The following is a 22,740-nucleotide window of genomic DNA, read 5'->3' as shown; positions in this document are numbered from 1 at the left end:
AGGCCTCACCTATGTACGCCAACGCAACACAATGGCCAACGACGGCGTTCCATACTCATAACTCAACCTGTTGATAATGCGCCAGCCATGAAGTTACGAAAACACCAAGAAAACACCGGCTCCAATGACGGAGCACCATATTTCAAAAGGGTACAACACTCCTTTAACTCATCATTTGTCAGTCGCCGGTTGATGGGGAGCCTGCCAAAAATAAACTTGCTGCGTAGATGGTTGTGCTCCAGGTAGTAGGAAGTAACCCTCAAGCAGTCATGGTACGGGCGAACATGGAATCTTGCCGGATAATCAGAACAACGTGTGCTACCGGGTACACACAATCAACCATGAACTTACAAAGTGCGACGAATTCCACGGCTTCGGCTTCGTCTGCAGGGAGATCTGCTGCAACGTTAGAAGGCTTTTTCATACAAAAGTGGCGAATTGCTGCTCTTTTTGGAGTGCAGGCGGACGGAAACGACGAAAATTTTCGCTTGGTACTTTTTCAAAGCGACTTGAAATGCACTGAATAAAAAAACTTTGACGAGTTAAATCCTCCACAAAACCACCCCTCACATTTACGTGCTCAGCCATAGAAACCATTAAATTATGAATGTCACGGGCCTTGAATATCGTGGGGATTGAGTAGATTTAAACGACTTTCAACAAAACTGCGGCCGTTTGGGAAGATTTCATACGCCCGAAAAATTGCTATCAAATGTTAAAACTTCATGTTAAAGTTTTCCTCCTACGAACCACGGTTTCCGAAAAATTTTGGGTATGAGTCTAGCCGTCGGCCCTAATTAACAACCAAAGGTCTTTTATTTCTACAGCGCCCCCGCAACATCTAGGACGTTCACTATAGTTCGAAGTAATACCAGCATTCATGAAGTCGGACTTTTGCTTGCACCCATAAGCCTTCCAGAAATTTCGGGTCGCTGGGTAAATCCTTGAGTATTTTGGTACCTAAATAAAGAAAGAAAGTGGTCGTCGGTAAAGCCTGAAACGCCCACTGAAAATCTTAGTATTGGTGTGTCAAATGTGTGTTGGACTGGGCGATTTGAAGCGTTCCCTTTGTGGTGGGATTACTGAAAACCCGTGACACCATACTGACCATTTCCGTGCACGATTATGTCAATTAAAGCAGAGGGGTGCAGAAGGCGTAAATTTTAAAAATTCTGTGACAACGGCAATAATCACAAAAATATGAAAAAATACATGACACGGATTATGAAATGGCCTGGAGTCATTTCTGGTTTGAGTATTGATTGCTCGAGGGATTTTGGCCGGATTGCTTAGCGTGCACTAAAATGGCTCACCATTTTGTATAAACTGGACCTGTAGTGTGTTGAAGGTGAGTGTATGCAATATTAAAATGTCCACGGTTGCCTTGTAAATGTAAGCAATTAGTGAAGCAAAGGAAACAGGTAATGTTCTTCCAAGATTCATATTGTGGAGACACATCAGTTTTCCAACGTAGCACACCGAGTTGGGGACACAAAACCGCTTGTGGGGAAGTTGGCAGGAATGTAGTTGTTTACGAAATTTTGCGATTCATTTAGTGCTTCATTTGCACCATAGTTTGGTATCAAAGGTGAGGTTCAGCGAAAATTTTGTTTCACAAAATGTGCAGCAACACACCGAAATCAGACTAGACGTTGTCATTATACATATGTGAGTTTTCGGATGACGTCTGGCGTTGGAACACAGAGTGATCTTTTTGCGAGACGACGAAGAAATTTTGTCATCCACGTCGTGAAAACTGGATTGGGGTTTCTTTCAAATGTTCGCATAAATGGGCTCTAAAGAAGAGAAAAAATGATAAAAGTTAATGTTACACTGTACTGTGACTGCAACTTCCTTTCAGCTTCCTGTATTTGAATAGAGTTTATTAAATTTTTACCTCCACTCACGTGTATCTTTCTTACTACACTAATTAACACCCCATTTCTTTCTTAAACTCAAAATGCAAGATTGTCTTCGAATTTTGGTAGAAGTGTTCGCCAATGCTGACTGAAGAAATCACGGTGGCCAAGCTCGATGCACTTTTGTTGCCTTTAAAATAGACAACTTTTTTTCGCACACAGTTGCAATTTTTCAATTTGGTTGCGCATACCTACGGGACACTGCCGTGGATTTTATTTTATTTTTATTTTTATGTATTTATGTATGTACTTCTTGCTTATGGAGTCCTGTACCAAATTTGTCTCTTTAAGGTCCAACTGGTTTTTCTTCGCGGTCTCGGGACAAACAAATACCTAGGCTCAATTGGGTTGGTTGGCATGCTGCACCTGTTTTTTGGCCACATCAAGTAATCAAAACGTTATGCGATAAAAGTTTGAATAGGAGCAAACTTCTGACTTTTAAATTATGAGCACTAGGTGCGTACCAAGTGTCCTTTAGGAACTATGTCAGAGTTGCACGTTAGGCGAACCCTTAGGAACATTTAAACTTCATTTAGGACTATGGATGTAAAATATGGAAGTCATTCGTCATTGCGCAAAGTCTAGTCATGCATTGTTGCTAATATTAATGATAATACTAGTAATAATATCAATATAAGTGTTCTCAAGAGGACCGGATTTTCTTTTCCACCGAATTTTTTTTCCGATATTGGACTGGTATCGCCAACAAAGTCATGTGTTACGCTGACCAAAGCTCACAGACTGCCTATACAGGTGACTTTGTCAGCTATCAGTTTGGAGAATTTTAGGACACAACATATGCTTACCGTAGTCACTCATTTTCTGTATGAAATAGGCCAGGTATCGGTGGATAAATATGTACTGTTCCTACAATCGGAAGTTCAAGTGATAATTTCTGGCAGCGAATTCACAAACCTCTGATTGCACCATATGACATCGATGAGACCGAAGCCATAAAACAGTTTTGTACACATCGATACATTGTGTCTTCCGTCTTCCCAAGCCAAATATCTTTTTCCGGGATACACTTTTTGTTTCACTAGTCTTGGTGAGCATACGACATGCACTGCTTGCGTCATCAGAATTTTCAGTCTTAGATGAGGGAAAGGCGCTTCCATCCATTGTTTTATTTTCAGCCTCCCTTTCAGTCGAACAAATGGTCTTGCTATCATTGAGGTTCTCGTAGACCGGTTCTTCCCAGTCATTTGGTTTGAGACGGGTAGCCGGGACTCCCAAGGGTTGAAAGTCGGGTTGTAGGTAAAGTCGAACTTGTTGGCATAGCTGATCCAAGCATATGAACGTTCCTGTTCGCCCTATGCCAGCACTGATGAAAAAACAACAAAAAATACCGAATAAAACCGTGATCAACGGTCAAAACGGTAAAGCTGAGCTAAAATGTCGGCAAGGGCGAATTTGCGACCGGTGACTGCGACAGGCGACTAGTTACACACTCGACAAAATCTATCTGAAAGTGTAAATGTGAATCACTAATGTAAATCAATATTGAATATGCCATTCGTTACTTCGAGAACGCTCACAAAATATCGATAACTAAATGCAGTTTGTGCAATGCACTGTCAAGCGTATATTTGTTCGCACATGACGCCTGAAACACCCTGGGAGCATAAACAGTCTCTGGATACCGAAACGTACAGCGGGGAAATTTTCCGCCACTAAATATGAGTTTAACGTTTTATGGAGTATATGAAGTTAATTCGTCGATTTTGTATAGTCACCTGATCATTGGTTGGAATACTAAGGAGTTACTTAGTAAATGCGTGACTCCTTTAGTTTACTTTGCAGGACAACGCTGTGAGATTTTTTGTGGCTTTTCTGGCGTCAAAACCTATGTTTATTTTAACGACAAATGGCCGTTCTTTTGCATGGTCTGACCGATTCTGTCGACGAAGTTTACTCTGAGTTTTGTACTTATCTCCATCTAAATGAATTCTTTCACTTGTGATCACATCATATTTCTTCACAGAAACTGCACTGTGGAGCAAAAAATGAGTGCACAGCTGGATGCGGAAACCATGTCTGTCTATTTTGCAAAGTTAAGTGGATTGTCTAGGATATCTACAAGGCGGATATAGCGTCAAACAGAGAGAAGAACATTTAAAAGTTTACATGCTGTGCGTCATGTTAAACAATGCTTTATATTGTCTTTCACAGTCAAGTTGTCCTCTTTATTTCTTGAAGTATTGGGACCATCATGTGAACCTTGCTTTTTTGAAGATTACTGGTTCCCACCATACTGGTCTTCTGTTACAGTTGGCTTTGCAGTGTTTATAGCCTCAGACTGTTGACGATTTATCGCCGCACAGAGGAGTTATGATTTAAATAATTAAACAAGATGTGAGTACATTGAGCTAGGCGGCAGTGTAGAGTCAACTTATCGAATATAGCGTAAGAATGCGGCCCTCGTACACGACTTTGCCTACTATGCAAAGATCCAATCGGTACTTCCATAAAATTCAAATTGGATACACTGTTTTTGCTGAAATAGAAAGAATCAGGCAAAATATTGCTTTCGGGAAGCAGGTCTTGTTTACCGGCACCGAAAAGGTTCCTCTCTATACAGCGGTAAACCTCTATGCAAAACAAAACACACGGTATTCTGGTTCCGCCAACCTCTGTTGTAGAGGGAAACACAATCAAAACTTTTGGTGACTTACTGTCTACAAAGCAAGAATGTCAAACCGAAACGGTTCTTTGCTCTTAATTGTATACGCATTAACTAGAGATTCACACAAAATGTCCTAGGCTATTTACGCTACAACTAAGTGAGAAAAAAGAAAGCCGGTATCCAGATTCTTTGTGGACCCAAGCAAGGGAAAAGATTCGATATCTTGAATACCTTTCCGAGTGAAATACAACGGACTCTGTGCAGCTCACTTAGTCTTATATGGTTATAGAAGATAGATATTTAGCAAGGTTTTCCGTTATCCCTAAGATAATTTTCAAGTGATATTAAATTTTGGAGTATAATTACTCACATTTGTAGCTCGTATTAAGTCAGGTAAAGTCTGGAGATATTCTGAACAGTTGTCAAAAAAATGCATGAAGCATGAGTGCGTGGAAAATGACACAAACCCGCGTAGATCGAATGTTTTTTACAACAAAATCAATGATGCCACCGACAAACCCGCGAGATCGAATGTTTTTTACAACAAAATCAATGATGCCACCGATGATACTGTATAAATGTCTCTTGTTAGCTGTGCTAGCATCACCTCAGAACTTGTCAACCGCTATTTTTTATCTGGTCTTCTACTGTAGCACAGAAAAATTCTACGCCTGGTTTTGCCGCGGGCTCAGCAATAACTCTACTTTGGTAGTCCGCGCGGCAGGAAAGCTTGGATAAGACGGTGAAAGCTTGACATTATTCTAACCTGGTTGCCTCATAAAGGAATTCCAGCTAATAAGTAGTATTTCGGCGGTAAATTAAATTCTTCCACATCACACCGTCTATTACAAAAATCTAGCAGAATGTGCTACATCCAAAAACTCAAATCAAAATATGCGGTGAAGCCCATTCTCGTGGTCGACTTCAAAACACTAATTATCATTCGAACTTTTCAACAAGAGGTAAAATTCCATAAAGAAGCTCCATAAATATGCGGACTTGCGTAGTCAAACGAGGAGTACGGAAGACGACGTTAATGTGCAACTTTTGTGTAGAGAGGCTCTAGTAAAGTCAAACAGCTTCTTGGCTGCGTTACGTAAGTTCAATACGTCCCATACATCAACGAGTAATTCACCAGTATATACCTTCTTACCTGTGTATAGAGCTATGAATGGAAGGTCGATGAAAACACCAGGAAACCCGCTTTACTGATTCAAATGTCCCAGTTATACCCTTGGTAGGGAATAGCACGAGACGTCCCTCCTGGTAGGTAATATGGTAATCCATCTTGAATCCCATAATAACACTTATTTATGGGGGCATGTCTGAAAGTTGGCAGTAATGATTGTAAGACTTGCGGAAGTGGTCTTTGGCTACCGAAGCTGCCCGAAAAGTTGGTCAATTGAGCAAATTAGAAATGTATGGAAACTCCTGCAGTCTATAGGTATGTTATCGAACTTGTGACGTGCACACTTTTAGTCACAATTCTGTAGACTTGAGGCATTCGATTGCTTATTTTCCTTTAGCACTGCCAACAACAAATTGGTTTTTCATACTGAAGGCTTGCAACCAGGTTGGGTTCTACAGTGTGTGTAGGGACTAGCGCGTCGACATTTTACGCTAAAGGTGTCGTTCTTTAAGCCATCAGCCTTGAAAGATGGGAGCTGAGGCTTGCGCTGTGTGTCATGCTTTCTTTTCGTATGCTGCGTGCGTAACCAGGTAATATTCTCCCACAGCTAACTTGCATGTTGCCGAGTGCTGCGATCTGCAATATGGACATGTGAACCTCCTCTCAGTGAGCTACATGAAGGCAGATATACCCACACGCAATCATGGAATGGTGTGGACTCAACTAGAACTTACTTTGGCAGGTAATGCCTCCTAAAGTCGATAGCCTGGCCAATCCCTCGAATTAGGAATACTGGCAACTAGCTAGTCCGCAGGTAAACAAAAGTAAATGGAAAAAACTGGCTACGGAGATTTAGATTACTTGTATGCGTTTCGATCTATAACTCCACAAGATTTTCGGATGAACATTTTGGGATTTTAATGCTGTCGCGAATTTCATGTTGCGTGGTAAGTTCAAGGGTGAGCCAAATGCAAGTCAAAGGATCGACCAATTCCGGAGGCTTACCGATGAATATTTTTGGCAGTGAGTTTTGGTCGGTTTGCACTCGATTTAGAACGAGCTAGCTGCTTTTGACGTTGAAAACCTAGCGTTTAGCAATTCTCAACGCCTAGTTGACATGACAACGAATGACCTGTTTTTGAAGTATAGGACACTTTTGCTGCACCCCGTCGACCGTCGATTCGCACCGAGTCAAGCGGCTTACACGATTAGTTACCTAATGCATCCACATCGTCCGAAAACGATAGATCACACAAACGCGTTACACACGGGGTGTGCACAATATCGGCTGTTTATGGGGGCATTTGACAGACGCCCATTTCCATCGTGTTATTTTGGTAGTCTCCTACATGAATTCATAAAACATGTCAATTATCTTACCTATGGGTTGAAAAACAGTTTGTTTCTCTTAAACAACACCGAGTATAATCTACATATCCATGTGGAGAAAAAATGGGTCATCTGTCTCGCTCGTCAAGTTGGTTGTTTTAATGGATGCCACTGTACACTTTACTTACCATGTTTCCAAACAATCCAGTTCCAATACCATCCTCCCTCTTATTAGGCTACAGCCTGGTAAAAATTGTCAGCCTCTTTTGGTGTACATTTTTTGAATGGATCTGTGTGGGTCTAATGTAAGGCCTTTGATTCTTGTAGTTCTCTTTATCAGGAGATGAGATTTGTAAATTTACATGATGATACCCATGAGGTTGATAAAAATTCCGTACACCACTGCTTTTGTATTTTTTGGGATCATCTATCTTACGTGCTTCCAACATGAGTTAAGGCTACCGTCAGTTTGCATATTGGTGTTTTTCGCTGCATTTGTACAATATTTTGTTCAATTACGACGTCAGACTGGTAAAAATTGAGGAAATAGTCCTACTTATGCGGTCCAGAGAAGAGTAAAACTGTTGGTGGACAGTGTAGGTGTTTCACTGGCTTTGATGTGGCATACTCTCTGGATGACTATTCTGAACGATTTCGCTTGAGTCTCCGGGCAACACCAAGACAGACCTGTCCAAATGGACTTCTTCATCAAAGATGTTAAAGTTCCGCCTCACAAACTACATAGAACCATGCTTTGTGGTTTGACGGGTACTGCGCTATCGAACATATCTTCTCCCAGGTCTCACCGCTTGCAATTTCCAACTAGGTGACTACTTTTACCCACTACTGTTGTAGAAGCCACAAAATCACACGAACACATTTGGGAACACGTCATCTGTGTGATGAGATAAAAACGAGTTAGTGTCACCTTCATTGGTGGGCAAATTAAAAATCCGCCCTAGACTGAAGACCGTATGCTTGAAGTAACTTTTGTTCGTGTTCAATGCACGGAGTTATTTTCTCGCCCGCAGTTCAATGAAATTCTTTACATCTAATCTGCTTATGGCTTTTCTTATGTATGTTTTCCATCCAGACAATTTTTGGGGAGAAGCAATCCCCTAAATTTTCTATGAGTCAGTGGATTTTTAACAGTGTTTTGCAAAACTTTGACCTTTCCGTCATTTGTGCAGAAATTTAATTCGAACAGAGGAAAGTCATTCTAAATGTACCAGAACCGATCCTTTGGTTCTGTAGCTGTTTTCCTAAGACAGTATAGTAGACTGTAGAAAATTTACTCGACTCGACAATAATTTAAATTCCGAGAAACTGATGATAACATTGAAACAGTGTAGGATAATATCATTCGTTCTAATAAGTAAGACTAGAACAGAACTTTGGATAACTCCTTACGATTCCATCAATAACACATTTATTGTTTTGCGCTATTTAGAGGGTAGCAGACTGGAGTCCAGGTTGGATCGCGTGTAGTATGAGAATCTTAGTTTAGCCAACACTTCTTGGTCGTGGTCACTCATTGGGAATCCACACATGACTGAGTTGGAAAAAACAAAGGACAACAGAGGGGTAGCGGGAGTTGTCTTACCAGAACACAGAACTCATAAATCTGTGAAAAGCACTCCGATAGACCACAAGCTGTTTCGACTTTCCTTGGGTTCGTCACCTAACTTCAGTCTCTGAGTCTCTCTCAAACATGTGTTCTGCTTGAATTTAAATGGTCCACAATCAGTAAAATATACACAGTTGCAAGCGAATTTGGTTACAACGGGAGGCTTAAGTTAATTCCGTTGGATTTGGGTCCGGGCACAACATAAAATTGACGAAGGTTTGTGGACTGTGCAGGGCGATGGCTGTCAAAATACTTCAAGAAAACTTATCATATTCATCAGGAGAATGACGTGTCAGTTGGAATATGAGACGTCATTTGTTCAACACATCCAGCTGGAAGAGATCAGAATATTTTCTAGTGGCTGAAGTAGCGAACGATCAAGTCTGTTTATGCTGTGCTATCCTAAGCCGTGCAATCAACTCCTGTCACTACTGTAATTTTTGGTGATTAAGCTCACTTGAATTTAGCGGAGCACCCAGGTTTGTTGCCCGACAGTGAACGGGATCACATTACTTACGTTGGTAAGTGACCACGTAAGACGGTAAAGGCGTCCTTTTAGATTCCGCCATTTGATAAAAAGGTATGTACGCCTGACCAGCTTGGCAGTATTTAACGAATGTCTCACCAGTAATCAATATACTATCAAGGTGGACATTTGAGTGTCATCTAAGAAGAAGTGAACAAAATCGTTTCACTAATGGTCCGTAAGTACCACCATTAGTCAGGTACAATTCTGCGATACGGGTGAACCTGGGAAGATTGCTGCTGAAATCACTTGTTCAGTGTAGACGGTGTATTTTTGCCAGCTGAAATGATCACAGTCGGCTATCCATATTATGATCGAACATAAACAGTGAACGCGAGGTCTAACAACCACTGATTTTAGATGGTATGAGATGATAATAGTTACGGCAATACACTCAGCCCACTCACCTGCAATGGATTAAAACCGGTGCTTCTGTTCCGGCGCAACATCTCCGTTCTGTCCAGTATGCATACAGAAGTGATCCGAAATCGTCCACGTTTGGTGCCGAATAATCGACCCACTTTAGCATGTGAAGCTGTGTGATAATGCGCCGATTTGGCTTCCCACTTGGTACAGTCTAAGGTCATAATAATATTGACAACGATAATGAAAATGATCTAATACAGCCAAACGGCATGCAAAGTTTGGATTATCTAAGTATTTGGTAAAACTTGGTGATAAGCTTTGGCTTTCGCAGAATGTCCGCAACACTGAACTAAGCCCTGAGTACGGTCAAAAGAATAAAGATCTGCTTCGTGGCAAAGTTGTCTGCATGCTAGCAGAAAAATGTGCATATACGATACACATAAATGATGCGGAGATGGTTTCGAAACCAACATTTGAACTATAGTAAAATGAATATTTTCCCTTATTAATCAACTGGTGGGTAATAGTTCCTTCTGTGGACCTCAGGTAAGCATGTAAGTTTGGTGCGATGACTAACAAAACGGAAATTGCAGTGAACATGCCAATAAAAGTATTTTTCTTTACGTCCAGAAAGTGTAATACAGTTGGGTTAGACGGTAATTTATGTTGTCTGTCGTTGATCAAATTACCATAACCTACTGAAAAAAACCACAAGTCACTTCAGTGTTATCAAATCTATGGATTGATTAACGGAGTAAAATTCAGAGTATCTGGTTGTATAATTTACCGAAGAGGTGAACAGTATCGTTTACAAATATTTAAAGCTACTCTCTAGGTGCATGTGAATACTTGGAGTAAATGATGGTAGCTAAAGTAGAGGCTCAAGTTCGCTTACATGGAAATTTGTTTTCATATGAATCTTAAGAATGTTATTAGACAAATCAGCATCAGATCTTCCAAGTTCTACCTAGAAGTCAGGTAAGCTACACCGTGTCATGTGAACTGTGTTGATACGTGAATATCGGTGAGGGAATGTTACTTTTTGGGGTGAAGTTTTACTACCCAAGATTTCAGCCACTTCTAATAACCTTTAGTTAAAAGAAAGTAGTATGAATGAAACCGACTGTAAAATGCTTCCCGACTGAAAGCTCTTGAACAATCACTTAGGTGTGTTTGGCAAGCATAGAAGAGAAATAACTGTAGTGTATCTACAAAACCATCAGGAAACGTCACAAGATCGGCCCAGAAGGCACAACCGGCCCAAGCAGCAATGCAGGCGTCAAATAAAAAGCTTTCAGAGGTATTCATACGAAATTCTGGCCAGCTAGACTAAAAAGAAAGTGTCCAAAGCACTCAAAGATGCTGTATCATGAAAATATCTGAAGAGTTGCGTCCTTCAAATAACATGCGGAGATTCTAAATAAAGATCGTTAAGTGAAACCAGCAAGTGGCTTCATGTACGCATTGCAGATTACATGGGGCCTGTAGGCCTTGCACCATGAAAAACTGTCTTGGTCTATGAGCTGAAGTGGAATCCGTTAGCTCTACATTACTCTCCCACGAAGTCATGATATATTATGCAAATAAACCAAACTATTTACCGAAACCTATGCGGTGTCGCTTTGCAGAAGGTGGTATTTCACTCTCATCCTGCACGTTCCAGACGAAATGACAGCCAGGGTATACCTTGGCTGAAGATAGCGCTAGTCGGCAGTAACGAAACAAAAGCACACCGCAAAATTACTTGCATATGAGTTCATTTACTATTAGGGGTTAGTAGTAGATAAACTGATTTATGAGGATGCCGCTTCTTTGGTGCTACAGGCAATTCATCTCCCGATAAAGGTCATCCGATTGGATCCGAACGCTGAATGTTAAAACTTAAACTCAACTTAAATCTTTGTCCCTTTCGCAGATGATACCTGATTGGCCACATAAAAGCACCACACCCTTGGCAACCACATGCACATTTTTGAGATCCTTTTGGGCTAACATGGTAATTAAAACCGAATGGTGGAGGGTCAGAGCAAAGAGACATCCAGGCGTAAATTTGGTGCGTGAGAATGGAACTATCTCATAGAAAACTTACAGAGTTCGTCAGCCTGAACTTTCGGGTTACGTAGATTTGTGTATTGATTTCTTCCAAAAGTGTGACCGTAAAGTGACCTAGACTGAGCACTTTGGATTTTTCAATCGGATCATCCGAAACGGTGGTGTTTCCTGAGGGACCAGGCCAGTACTGCGCGCACTTTTCTTTGGATTCTTCAGTAAGCCTGTATATAAAAAGATTTCAGACGTGCGAAGGTCTAATTGGTCTTCTGCACCGGGGAGTGCTGTTGTCAGCTTTGCAACAATGCCGAAAATTCTGGGGGTAAATTACACGAATTATTCTCAGGATTGCGTATCATCTATGGTTTAGTGGTGGTGTAGCAAATAAATCGGCTCCAATCAAAAAAACTTCAAATCTATCTTGCGGATAAAAAATATCTTTGGCAATGCAAACTGAAAAGTTAAACTGGTATCTGCATACCCATTTGTCCCTAAGGTAACGAAAATCACTTGATGAACAGAAGTCAGGCAGGTTCACCTAAATGCAAGCCTCAGCAATGTACGCGACTAGCATGATAATACCGTACTCCAACCTCAGTATACTACCGTTAACTCATGCTGGGCATCACAGACGTTCTGAACATCTTAAGAAAATTTGAGTGCCACTTTGCTGTAGAAATTTTCTATCAACTGTGGACTTGTTGGTTCATAATATTCATACAATAAGAGAGCGACTCGGTTTGGATACAGAAGGCCAAAAGACGCCATCAGTAGACATTGGAGCAGGCTGGGCGAAACGTGGAGTTTCCAGGCTTAAAAAATTGAAAACCAAGTAATTTGAGAAAAATTTCCCCGCCATTTGTAGCTGATTATCATATGGTCCTTGCAGGACATCCCTGATATCTGACTTGTTCACGTCTAATGTATTTACATTGACGAGGTAAACAAAACCTTAGACACAAGTGCAGGTTTCCGTCACTATCAAGTGCACTGGATGCTTGGACTGATTAGGGTTGTGTGTCTTCTTACCTTCTTATATGGCATTTCCCTCATTAGTTTCAAAGTGTTACTATAGGTTTCTGCATGCTTTTAGCTTTCTTGAAATAAACCGAAACTCAGTACTCCCTTCGATCAAGTAAAATGGTTGTGCCTTTTCCTGGCTTAGAGAAATACGATTCACATATCTCAGAATTTCTCCAGCAAGGGTTCATCTAATTACCCAGTCGTGCGATATACTGAGACACCTTCTTATGGAATTGGTACAACTGACTACCACGTGGGACTTTATGCTGAAAATGTTAAGTATCTGTGATGCAAAGGAAAAGTTCAAATGTGTTCCAAGAGTCAACACTTGTGAGATTTGATGTGAAACTTGTTTAAGTTTTGAAAACAGCGCCGAACATGTTGACAAACTAGTAGCCCATACATTCAAGCATTTACAAGGTTATCTCACTCCCACTAAAACGGACAAACTGATCCTAGTGCTTTTGTTTGGCTTCCTATATTCTTCTGTTCTATAAACTTGTGATGTATTTGTTGTGGTGCTTCATCAACACCTTGAATACCGTATTACCAAATACAAGCATACCGCACAGTTCTGTGGGAAAATGTGTCCGCTTAACGGATTTTACAGATGACAACCAGTTTACCCTGGAAACTAAAGTGCTTTTCTCAAGAAAAAGCGCGTTATCATACTTTCCGAAAAATTGCAATTTAATAAAGTCCATGAAGTGATAGTGATCAAAGCCCACGAGGCTTTTCTTTTGATTGGATATGTTTATACTGAGCATTCAAAGACGACAGAAACTGTGCAGTTCACACACGAATGAAAAACTGAAGGAAGGAAGTAAAGATGTCTCATTCATCCATACTATCCTCTATCTACATAGGAGACAGTCGTTAAAAGTTGCCGCGATGAAAGGAACGTATCTGTTGTATCAGAAATACTGTATTCTTTTGTTACTAAAAACTTCCACTTAGGAAAAATCAAATGGAACAAGTTTTGCCGAACGATTTTCCGCTATGTCGGCAACCCGTGCCAGAAAATTAACGTACTAATCTCTTAGTTACCAGCTTTGAAACTAAATTCCACTTTGGATTAAGCAAAACGACCGCCGGCAACTTGAAGGGTTTGGGTTTTGTTTATTAAAAGGAGACTAAACGTATGTGGTCCTGGTTATGTGATCGGGGGCAGCTTAGTTTGCCATTTGACCTATTTGCCACATCAAGGTGATTCTGCTGACTCCTGATCCAAGAAAGCAAAAATATATACGACAATAATAATTTGCAGTTTTAACCCCTGCATCAAAATCTCAAAAGCCAAAAGCGTGCGGATACTAAGATTCTGCACCCATTATTTAGCCTCTATCGACGCTCCGTTAAGTTCGCTAAGTGAATCTTCGTAGGTTCAAGTGCTGGTCCGAAATCGTTTTCTCATTATTATTGCTATTGGTAGTGAAAAGAATGAACGGAAAATTTTGAATTTTTCACCTTGTTTAAATTAAATACACACGAAAAAGTGGACTACTGAAGGTCGTTTTCTCATTATTATTGCTATTGGCAGTGAAAAGAATGAACGGAAACTTTTGAATTTTTCACCTTGTTTAAATCAAATACACACGAAAAAGTGGACTACTGAAGTAGCATCCTCCTAGGTATGAATCCAGGCAACCACAACAAAGGAAGCTAAACCCACTTTGTGAGTAGAATAATCAATTTAACCTCACGATCCCATATCATTTGCCAAAACAACGTCCTTGTATGTGAGGTGGGTGCCTGAGCGGCAATATAGACACGCGGAAGATGGTTTTCTCCAACCAAACAATTTGAGACTCCTGGAGCATGTCCACGAATGAGGCTGGCATTGACGTAGTCCGAAGGTATCCACTGTGCCTCCCCAAGTTCTTCCTGGACTCTGGTTGTTGAATCGGCCTCCTTCAATGATACTGACTTGGAGTTGGTTTCGTTCGAATTAGTTCCATTTTCAGGAAGTGATTTTTTCGTATCAGGCTTCGAAATCGCCTCTGGGTTGATATCAACCAGTCTCCATCGTTTTTGAAGGTGAACGTAATTGTGGTCAACTGAGTGATGAGAAGCGTTACAAAAAGCATCAGCTAGAGCAATCCATGAGTATGAAATTAACGCAACTCTCAAGATCCACGCGTTGAAAGGATACCGTAATATGTTGAGCAATAAAAACGGAGGAATACAACAAGTACTTTGTTCATTCTGATTGTTAGCAGCCGGGCATGCACTGCCGGTTCACAAGGTTTTGGAAATATTCCAAGGGGTCCGGATTACATCGATATCAAGGCTCAATAAAATACTAATTCATTACGCAAGGAGAAGTAAAAAAACCAATGGACATTACTTCCAGCTATTTAAGAAAACTCTTATTCAATCGGCTTCACCTGTATTTCACTTCACAAACACGGAAATTGAGTACTTTTTGCATTAGGAGTTGGCAGTTCCATTAGAAACTTCTGGATCAGAATGTTTTGACACTCCATTAGATGGAAATGTCTTTCTGGAGAAAAGGCTAGTGTGTAGTTACAGGCTTGAATAGGAACTGTAGTTACAAAAATCTAGTAGACGAGCAGATTGCTATCTAGCTCTGAGGCAGCATGTTTTAATTCTAGAAGAGAGGTGATGTCAGCAACTGAAAAACTTGGCAGTTGATTCAGTGCATAAACTAGTCATGCGTCTTTCGTAACGCTTATGGACGTTTTGCAAGCGTAAAATTATGACAATTAAAATCTGGAAAACATACATGGAAGCAAATTTCGATATTTGTTTCGTAGTCGATTTTCCGGAAGTTGGCCGATCTCACGTGTCAGCCTTTTGCTTTGTTCTTGCCAGGCAGCGTGCATTTTCAGCGCCTGAGTTGTGGATAATGTGGTTCAAGGAATGGCATGAGAGAAGTCTCTAGAGAAAGTAAAAGTTTCTGGCAAAAATGCTGTTATACTGAGCCAGTAATTAGTTTGTCTGCTTATACTCTTTAACTCACAGTGCTGCCGTACAAAGTGTTAGACACAACAAATCGCAAATTTTAAATTCCATAACACACCTTCGAGTTTAAAATGGCCAACGTAAAACCAAATTTGTGTCATCCGCAGCAAATCCCGTTATTCATGGAGGTCAGTATCTTCCATGAAGATATCATAAGTGAATCATTTCCGCATGTCGGCCAGCGCGTTTTCAATTAATCAAATGTGAGTTTCTAAGAGCAAATGTATGGGAAATTCTCACTATTTTTGTCCCAAAAACAGGTGAGAAAAAGAACATTCTGGTGGCACATAATTTACATACTAAATCGTAAATATCCACATGATATTTAAGGACCACGCAATCATGCTTGTTCAGGAACGACCATTGCTGGTTTCCGTCGCAGCTTTTGTTGGAGGTCATAAGTTCCAATGGTGGCTGTTATACCACACGTTGTAAACCTGACCTAATCCCAATGGGCCTTAATGGCGCCGGAGCTTAGCTATTTTCAGTTGCATTCCAACGTACTCTTTGTGGGCTATCCTATCAATCATGATTGTGCCTTGTGCTGAATTTATGGGAGGCGGATTTTGTGCAAACGATCTCGTTGCTGGTTAGGACACAAACTTAATGACCGGAGGATTCGTGTTTATCACCCGACCCGGGCATCTCCACTGGTCCTACCTAGGCTTTGGCGGTCGTGCTCTCTTCGCATGACATGGCAGCTAGGCACCAAAATGATGGTATATTATGACGACCTATTCAAATGGACTGGATCCGTATTTCAGATTTGGGGGTTTGCACACGGTGAGTCCTATAAGTTCAGACGCACACTTCGAGAGACTTGGTAAGACATCTGAATAAAAGGGTAGCGCAACATGTTGGCTGGTTGCTAATTTCACTACATTACAGCTTACGTAAAAATTCAGTAACTTGTATTTTTAGGAAATCAACCAAATGCCCCCAAAAGTCGTTCTGCTGTAACAGTTGTTCGGTGCCTAGTTGTGATGCCACCCTGAAGGAAGCACAGGAGCTTCCATACTAGTAGGCTAGCAAGGCTAGACAGAGGCACTCGAATTACTCTGGTTGGGTTTGAACTGATGAATTTAAGAATTGAGCGCTGAGCTAAATCGTACCCAAATTCTCAACATACATTGAGGGTACCCGGATGTTTCTCTCGTTTTTATCAAGAGTTTAGAAGCTCGTAGTTCATCGAAAAGTGTTTGTAAACTTTGGAAAATTCCCACATTTTATTTTGAGTGGTAGGTGCCCTTCAACCGCTTTCAACCGCTCCCAGGCTAATCTGCCAAACTGTGCATAATTGTTATGAACTCTCTCTTCTCAGGGATTCCTGATCAGTGCATCTATAAGTTCTTCTGAATTCTGTTCCGTCTTGAACAGTATTACAGATCATTTCACTACACCTGAAAAACTACTCACAATCTTTAATACTCAACAATACCTTCTCTTGAGTAGTTTGGCAATCCCATATTAGACCTAGGCAAACCAATAGCACGCTTCTGTGAGACATCAACTGACTGACTCATCACTTTCACCTTGCTTCGGACGTCAAGGCAGATCACAGTGCTCATCAATCGAGGGAATCATAAAGTACGCTGAGAACGGGGTTACCGTGATGTAACTATACTTGAATTCGGTTGGTCGGTAACAAATAGTGGCTTTGTGATTTGTGGAAGCGGGTGGGTAAACTGTACAAACATTCTATGAAAAGTGCACGAAAGACTTCGGTCAACATTTTATAGCCCATGATTGAGTTGATGGACCACTGAGACGGACAAAAAAAGAGCCAACCCGTACAGACGGAAAATATGTCAAACTGGAAGACGGTCGCGCAGGATGGAACACATTCACTTGATATATCAATGCAGTCGATAAATTCAACGTTGTGGCGCTTGATCACCTGCTCCACTTATAGCGGATACCATAAGTTCGGGCCAGATTAACCCTCGTTAGTATTTAGAAGTGTGCAACCTGGAAGTCAACGAACAGACTAGTAGAGATACAGTGTACACGAGACCTTGAACTCCCTTTTGTCGCGGTGTGTTGCTCAAATCCACTGAAGTGGCTTTGTGCACTGTCCAGGAGACGTATCTTCCATCACATCAGGAAACTATTGAGATGTATATGATTAAGATGGATAGAGTACACTGATAACGCCGTTTGCCGATGTGGAAAGGTAGACCCTGATGAAACGTGAAATCAAGAACCTTCAACATGGTATGATTCCTCCACAATGTAGATTACTTCGTTCGACCGAGCAGCTCAATGGCGTGAGTGCGGTAGACCGTACAGTACAACTTCTCGCAGTAAGCCAATTTGGTAGGAACCTGTTACAACTGGGTGGGGCTACACGGTACAAACTCCGCATAAATATGTAGGTATCTCCTTTCTCAGTGTGGAAATGGCTTGTTCGAATGCTCAGGTCCTCCAGTAGGATTCATGGCCTAATATAACTTCTGAAGGGAGATCGCTTGCCTGGCAGGTCAGTCAAATGATGCCTTGTCGAAGGGTACCGTTGGTTTATCCAAGCTCATTGGGGGAGTAACAGGCTGTGTTCAGCAAAGAGCAGAGTTGATGTACGACAGAAAACTGAGCAATATTCTACGGCTGTTTAAATAAATAAATGATAAATAACCACCAATTATTTCAGTAATCTCGAGGGAGATATCCTTAAGTACAAATTTTAATATAGGGGTTTCAATACCATGTCATTTGGCTGTACGCAGTTTATAAGCAAAGTGACATTTGGACAGAATAGGATACCTCTAGTTTTTATTCATGCTGTTCACATCGCAAGAAGTAATGTACACTAAATTTTGTAGTAGGAAGGCCAACTATCTGCCAAGGCAGTTCCCCTGTTAAATAGGTAAATTACATCCTGTAAGTGCCGGGGCGATTTTGTTGTTTGAAGTGTGACATTGTCTCGCAGATGAAGTCAATCTTTCCTTGGAATCCCTAGAAAAGTGTGCGTGGATTCTGCCTTTTTTTGAAAATTCCCAACGCCCTCCTGTTACGTGCCCATGGAAGAACATAGGGTGAAAGCCAGTCAACATCATGACATAGACTTAACGAACTAAAGGTGGTGTAATTGGTCAAAAGTCAGTCGTGGTGACTGTAATCCACATATATTTGTAATATGTTGCTTTTGCATTCCTATTCAGATAGCAATTCCGAAACCCATGGATACCCACGGGCTGTGCACAACCGGTGATTCACATCAAAGTTGGGACTGCCTTTCAGCAAACTGTTTTTACTTGCAGGATAAAATTTTGACGTGAGTTACACTCAGTAGACTCATATTGAAATTTTTATTATGGATATTTTGTAAGTAACTGCCTTTCAGAAAACTGTTTTTACCTGCAGGATAAAATTTTGACATGAGTTACACTCAGTAGACCCATAATGAAATTTTTATTATGGATATTTTGTAAGTTTTTCTACGACATCTTCAGCACACTACTCATTTTTTGACTTGAACAATTGTGCTCAATAATTTGGCCCCTAAACTAATCAATTCAAGGTTTCGAGGATCTTAAAATGCTGGAAACCAATTTATTAGCAGCCACTTAGTTCCTTGCGAATTCCTATGCTTCGGTTAAGCTGTGTGTTAGCTGTTACACAACAACGTAATAAAACTTAGAAATAACAAGACTGATGTACGTAATTGAATGCTAACCTTGAATTCATCTCGGAGTGAAGCAAAGTTATTATACATTTGCTTATCAAACCAACCGGAAAATTCGTGCACCATCAGTGGGTCTGGCTGTCGAAACGAAAACCTGCAAATAGGATAAACAAAAGACGACGAAAAAACGAGGAAAGCAGGACACTGCGGAAAAAGACCATTAGGTTTCGGACAATATTCCTTTTCCAAGATGTTCTGAAGATTCTATGCTTATATCATTACCATGATAAGTATCACAGACTGAAAACAAATATAAAAAGATTGTATAATTCGTAAAGATTGAAGCAAGTGGATGATACTACTATCTCCTAGCCCGATTTCCGTGTTGGTTTGATTCGATTTACGGCTCGCAAACTGAATAAGTTGGTTGTTGCTATCCGAGACAATATATCATTTCAAGTCAGGCCAGCGGTGTGGGAAAATTTGTCAACAAGTTGTCCAGTAACTAGGTCTAACATAACAATTGGTCTCTCAGTGGTAGAATACTCAAAGGAACAACAGGAGCTAAGAACAATATAGAAGTCCTAATCCTAAACCTCAAGATAATGCAAGACAATTTTGCTTAGCTAGCATTTAGCTTTTTTTTGCGAACAAGAACTTGGTATGGCAACTTAATTCAGCGGATATTTCATAGCAATCATCAAGCAATAATTGACGGTCAACAAATGAATTTAATTTTGCTAGATTCTACCGAAATTCCAAGGCACGGCATTTAAGAGCACTAACGATTCATCTGACTCGTTGCTGGGAAAGATCTAAAGTAATTTTAAAGAAAACACTGGCAGTTTTAGAGTATAACACTGTCTGAGGATAATGGCTTATTGTTAGTATCTTATAGTCACAGGATTGCAAGTGCAGTGCTCCCACCACTTCATAGGGACCACCTTTGAGATCTGGTCAAGTCTGTCCTTATGGACCTCCTCCCTATTCGTATTGGCTGTCTAGAAACCCCAAATTTATATAGCAGCCGAATAAATACTTTATATACAGTACTATCCACTCTTTCTTCCATTCGTTTAACATTTGGTCTCAATGCAATTGGCTGTTACAGGAAACATTTTTAGGGTTTATTGCTCAGCTGGATTTCTGTGAGGGAGGTAAAATGAGAAGTAAAAACTGCTTGAACGCTGATCTCCCAAAACACCATTTATATTACGGTATTACAGTCAAAGTGTTGATATAATGGTGACCATGCCGTTCAACACTGACGGAGGATTAGGAAGTTAGAAATTTGAAAACTGACCTAAAAAGTGGATGGCTACACTTCTCTTAGTGGAAGAGAGAACTGGCTACGCCTGTCGGTTTACTTTTGGGGTAGCTAGGCATCATAGACAAACTTCCAAATAACGATGTTAAAACTGTCGGTTGGAAAGGGTAAACAGAAGGTAGAAGTTAGGCTGAACTGGCGTGAAAAGAAATCAAATACCGCGACCGTACTATAGAATTACCCGTTCACAGCTGGCTGCGCTATTTGCCAGAATAAATGCAAAAGGATTGTCGGCCACTGGTATGCATATTGACATTTGCAGCAATTTGGAAAAAAAGTGTGGTTTCATGCTTTGGTTTAACTCTTTACTGAAAAATCAGTGAACCAGTTAACGCGTAATCTCAAATACTGATAGATGTTACATAACAAAACTGGTTCAACGAATGGCGTCTTAGAAGCTGAGTGTGGTTTTCTGCGCAGTGCAACTTACAGGGATAAAAGAAGTTGCTATCAACATGTCCCAGTTGCACTTGGATTGTCGTACGTCTCTAGTGAACGGAATTTATAGAGTTTTGGAGACTAATGTAGCTAAACAAATGTGAGCCATCAGTGAGGTTGATTATTAGCATTATTACGTGTGATTAAGGCGAACTGTTGGCACAGGCCTTAGCTAAACAAATGTGAGTCGTCAGTGAGGTTGATTATTAGCATTATTACCTGTGATTAAGGCGAACTGTTGGCACAGGCCTCCGCCTGACTGCATTGAACCACATGGAGTGTACGATCAACTGACACACCAAAAATAACTTCAAGTTCATGGCAAGCAGAATGGAGCGGCAGAACAAAAAATGAATGATAGTGTTGCACTTACTGGGTAAGCCGGGGCGGAAGAATAGGAGTTTTCACATCGAGCCGTAAGGCCTCATCCTCGTCACTCATTTCGATGATTCTATGACCGAAATTCAACAAAGGCGATGGTTTAGAATGTTAAGCGTAAGAGCTGGTTGGTTGGTCTGAAAAATTATTTGTAGAATAGAATCAAATCGCTGAAGCGAGTTTTCAGTCTTGTAGGGGAATGAAAAACACCCATTCTGTCCCATTACGACTGTTCGTCGAGAGATTTTGCTTTTATTCATTGGAAGTTTATTGCCAAAGTACGTGGTGCACTGATTCCGCATATTGAATAATTGAAAGAGACTTCACTTCTGGGTTCGTTTTCTTTATCTCCGGTGTGACAAAGATGTGGAAAGTCAATCCGCTAAAGTTTATGTTTATACTTCAGTTTATGAAATACCTCTTCCGGAATACCAGAGCTTCGATTGTCATTGTTCTTTGATGGCAACACACCAATTATACATAATGATCCTTAACTGCTATCGCATCAGCGAAAGTGTTTGTTGGCATGACTTATGTGTGCCCACAACTTCTTTCAGTAGACGTGTGAATGAATGATGAGGGTTATCATGTGGGTTAATGTAAGTTCATCAGCTACTCGAAAATCTTCCTTGTGTTTTTACCAGAATACGTACAGAAAGCTGCATGACGGACTTAATATCTCGTCATCTTTGTCAACAGAGGTGAACGATTTTCGGTTTGCCACGATGGACTGTAGCAAGAATAAAAAAGTGTATGTTCAAACGAAAAGGTTGTCGTTTTATTTCTACCACAGAGCACTCAGCAGTAATGAAAACGTGATTGAAATCACGATAGAGTTTACTCTTTTTGACCAGCGTTACCTCAAAATGGCACCATGTAACTGATAACGGGTACTTTTTGTCAGCGAAGAGGACAATCCACTTTCAGTTTTCGTCTTTGGCTGTAAATAGTCTACTGGAACAGTAAGTGTCCACTTGCGTCTTTTGGGAGTTCGCCCCCCACGAGAAAGGTATAGGAAGGAAGCATTAAAAACTGTTTACACGAAAAGGACGATCCATCATACTGGTTTTTCCCTAACGAACATAAAAGGGTAAACATTTTCAATCCTGACAAACACTTAGTAAAGACCGCTCTTATTAAGTCACTGCACATCTTCCTGTCTAACAGAGAACTATCCCGAATACTTGCAGCGCCCGAAAAAGTGAATAATTGACTAGGATTTTGCAATCCAAAACGTAAAAATTGTTTTTCTGAGGGATAGTTCCAAGGGACTAAACTCTCTAGGTGATTTCTTGATACTTTATTTTTAACAAGGGATAACCAGTAACTAGACTTGAAGACCAACTTTTCTTGTTGCTTCCAGTTCAACACTTCATTTTTCATTAAATTTTTCATT

At 40.7% G+C, this 22,740-nt stretch overlaps 1 protein-coding gene across 1 annotated transcript in view; it reads right to left on the bottom strand.

Annotated features, from left to right (window-relative positions):
- Positions 1–879: 879 nt before the first annotated feature.
- The window catches only part of T265_11767 (hypothetical protein), a gene marked incomplete at both ends in the record, with an annotated part of 79,509 nt that continues 57,648 nt past the window's right edge, over positions 880–22,740 (bottom strand). The window contains 8 exons of the mRNA XM_009178516.1: positions 880–1,796; positions 2,835–3,243; positions 9,564–9,733; positions 11,612–11,795; positions 14,267–14,651; positions 15,341–15,449; positions 19,253–19,355; positions 21,340–21,417. Coding sequence (XP_009176780.1) covers positions 1,659–1,796; positions 2,835–3,243; positions 9,564–9,733; positions 11,612–11,795; positions 14,267–14,651; positions 15,341–15,449; positions 19,253–19,355; positions 21,340–21,417 — 1,576 coding nt within the window. The remainder of the gene's footprint in view (positions 1,797–2,834; positions 3,244–9,563; positions 9,734–11,611; positions 11,796–14,266; positions 14,652–15,340; positions 15,450–19,252; positions 19,356–21,339; positions 21,418–22,740) is intronic.

This window comes from Opisthorchis viverrini (genome assembly GCF_000715545.1).
Source record: "Opisthorchis viverrini unplaced genomic scaffold opera_v5_572, whole genome shotgun sequence".
In the NCBI taxonomy this organism is placed as follows: domain Eukaryota; kingdom Metazoa; phylum Platyhelminthes; class Trematoda; order Opisthorchiida; family Opisthorchiidae; genus Opisthorchis; species Opisthorchis viverrini.
The sequence above is the reverse complement of the archived record's forward strand: the minus strand, read 5'-3'. Positions and strand labels throughout refer to the sequence as shown.